The sequence below is a fragment of the Centruroides sculpturatus genome, unplaced genomic scaffold, assembly GCF_000671375.1.
Source record: "Centruroides sculpturatus isolate CEXI.00-Female unplaced genomic scaffold, Cexi_2.0 scaffold166, whole genome shotgun sequence".
In the NCBI taxonomy this organism is placed as follows: Eukaryota; Metazoa; Arthropoda; class Arachnida; order Scorpiones; family Buthidae; genus Centruroides; species Centruroides sculpturatus.
The window spans coordinates 810007-811386 of NW_019384423.1; the positions used below are offsets into that span (position 1 = coordinate 810007).

General features: G+C 35.1%; 1 protein-coding gene across 1 annotated transcript in view; it reads right to left on the minus strand.

The window, feature by feature from the left end:
* LOC111619467 overlaps positions 1–1118 on the minus strand; it is a 6055-nt gene extending 4937 nt beyond the window's left edge. The window contains exon 1 of the mRNA XM_023361195.1: positions 934–1118. Within this exon, the coding sequence (XP_023216963.1) occupies positions 934–1118 (185 nt within the window). The remainder of the gene's footprint in view (positions 1–933) is intronic.
* Positions 1119–1380: the final 262 nt, after the last annotated feature.

Below are 1380 nucleotides of genomic sequence, written 5' to 3' on the forward strand. Positions count from 1 at the left end.
TGGCAAGGCGCTGTTGAATACATGGGAAAAATTTAAAGGTGATTCTTCCTGTATCACCATTTTCCCAATCCACTTGCCACAGCTGAAGGGCAGTTTGTTGAATCAGATCCTTGATGTTTTTCTTGGTAAGAGCAGTATAGATGATCTCACCATTCTCATTAGCATGCTTTTTCGCTAGTCTATCTGCTTCTTCATTTCCCTGCACCCCGCTGTGGCCTTTAACCCAAGCGAAGCTGATTTTATAGTTGTGTATATTCTTCAACTTATTCCGGATGTTATTTATCATATCGCAATCAAAATAGTGACTGTTGATACGACGAAGTGAGGTTTGGCTATCCGTACATATACGTAGATGTCCTTTGTAGTCTTTCAATGTGTAAATGTAAGAGATATATTGAAATATAGCGTACAATTCGGCATCAGGAACAGAGCAATAGCTGGCTAGTTTAAAGCCGGCTTCATGTTTGAAGTTTGCATTGCCATGTTTAAAATGAATAAAAGATGCTCCTACATTTCTGTTGTTTTTCGAACCATCCATAAAGATAAAGTTAGTAGGGTATGGTTGTGCTTTAATATCAGTGATCAGCCTTGTAGTTATTTGTTGGGTGAACGTATTTAGATTTCTCTTTGATTATTCCATTATTGACAAAGGTCTGTAAAAAATTATAATCCAGATTAGGGAGGCAACCGATATCCGCATACTTCGTAAGATTGTTGAGGCCTTCTTTTGTAATCTGTATATTGTTGAATGTCCATGTCCATGTTAGCATTTTAACCTTTAGGTATAATGGAGTACACCCTGCTAATACTTGCAATGCCGCGTTGGACGTTGTCTTATATGCTGTACACATTCTGATGAGTATCGGTCGTTGTATGGATTGAATCTTACGTTTGAAGTTAATATTGTCAATTTTTTCGCCTCAAAACTGAGCACCATATAAAATAGCTGGTTCGATGCATGCTTTATTTAGCATTGTAATTGCTTTCCCACTGAAACCCCACTCCTTGTGAGCAATACTTAACATGGCATTCATTGTTTTGCTTATTTTACTTGCGATGTAATCTAAATGTTTAGTCCAGATTAAGCTACAATCAATCATTACTCCTAAATATTTCATTACGTTAACATTTTTAATTTTATTTCCATTAATGGTTATTTTGAAAGCCTTTTGAAGTTGTTTTTTTTTTTCGTTGACAACCGGTTTTAATTTATCCCGTGTTGAAATTTTTCAACACGGGATAAATTGATATATTTTTTCGTACATAATTGGTTATCCGAACAACCCCAGTCCCCAATTGATTCGGATAAACGACGGTCTACTATATTACAAGCAAATAATTTTAAAAACTGGAAATTTAAAATTATATCTATTCTAAAAA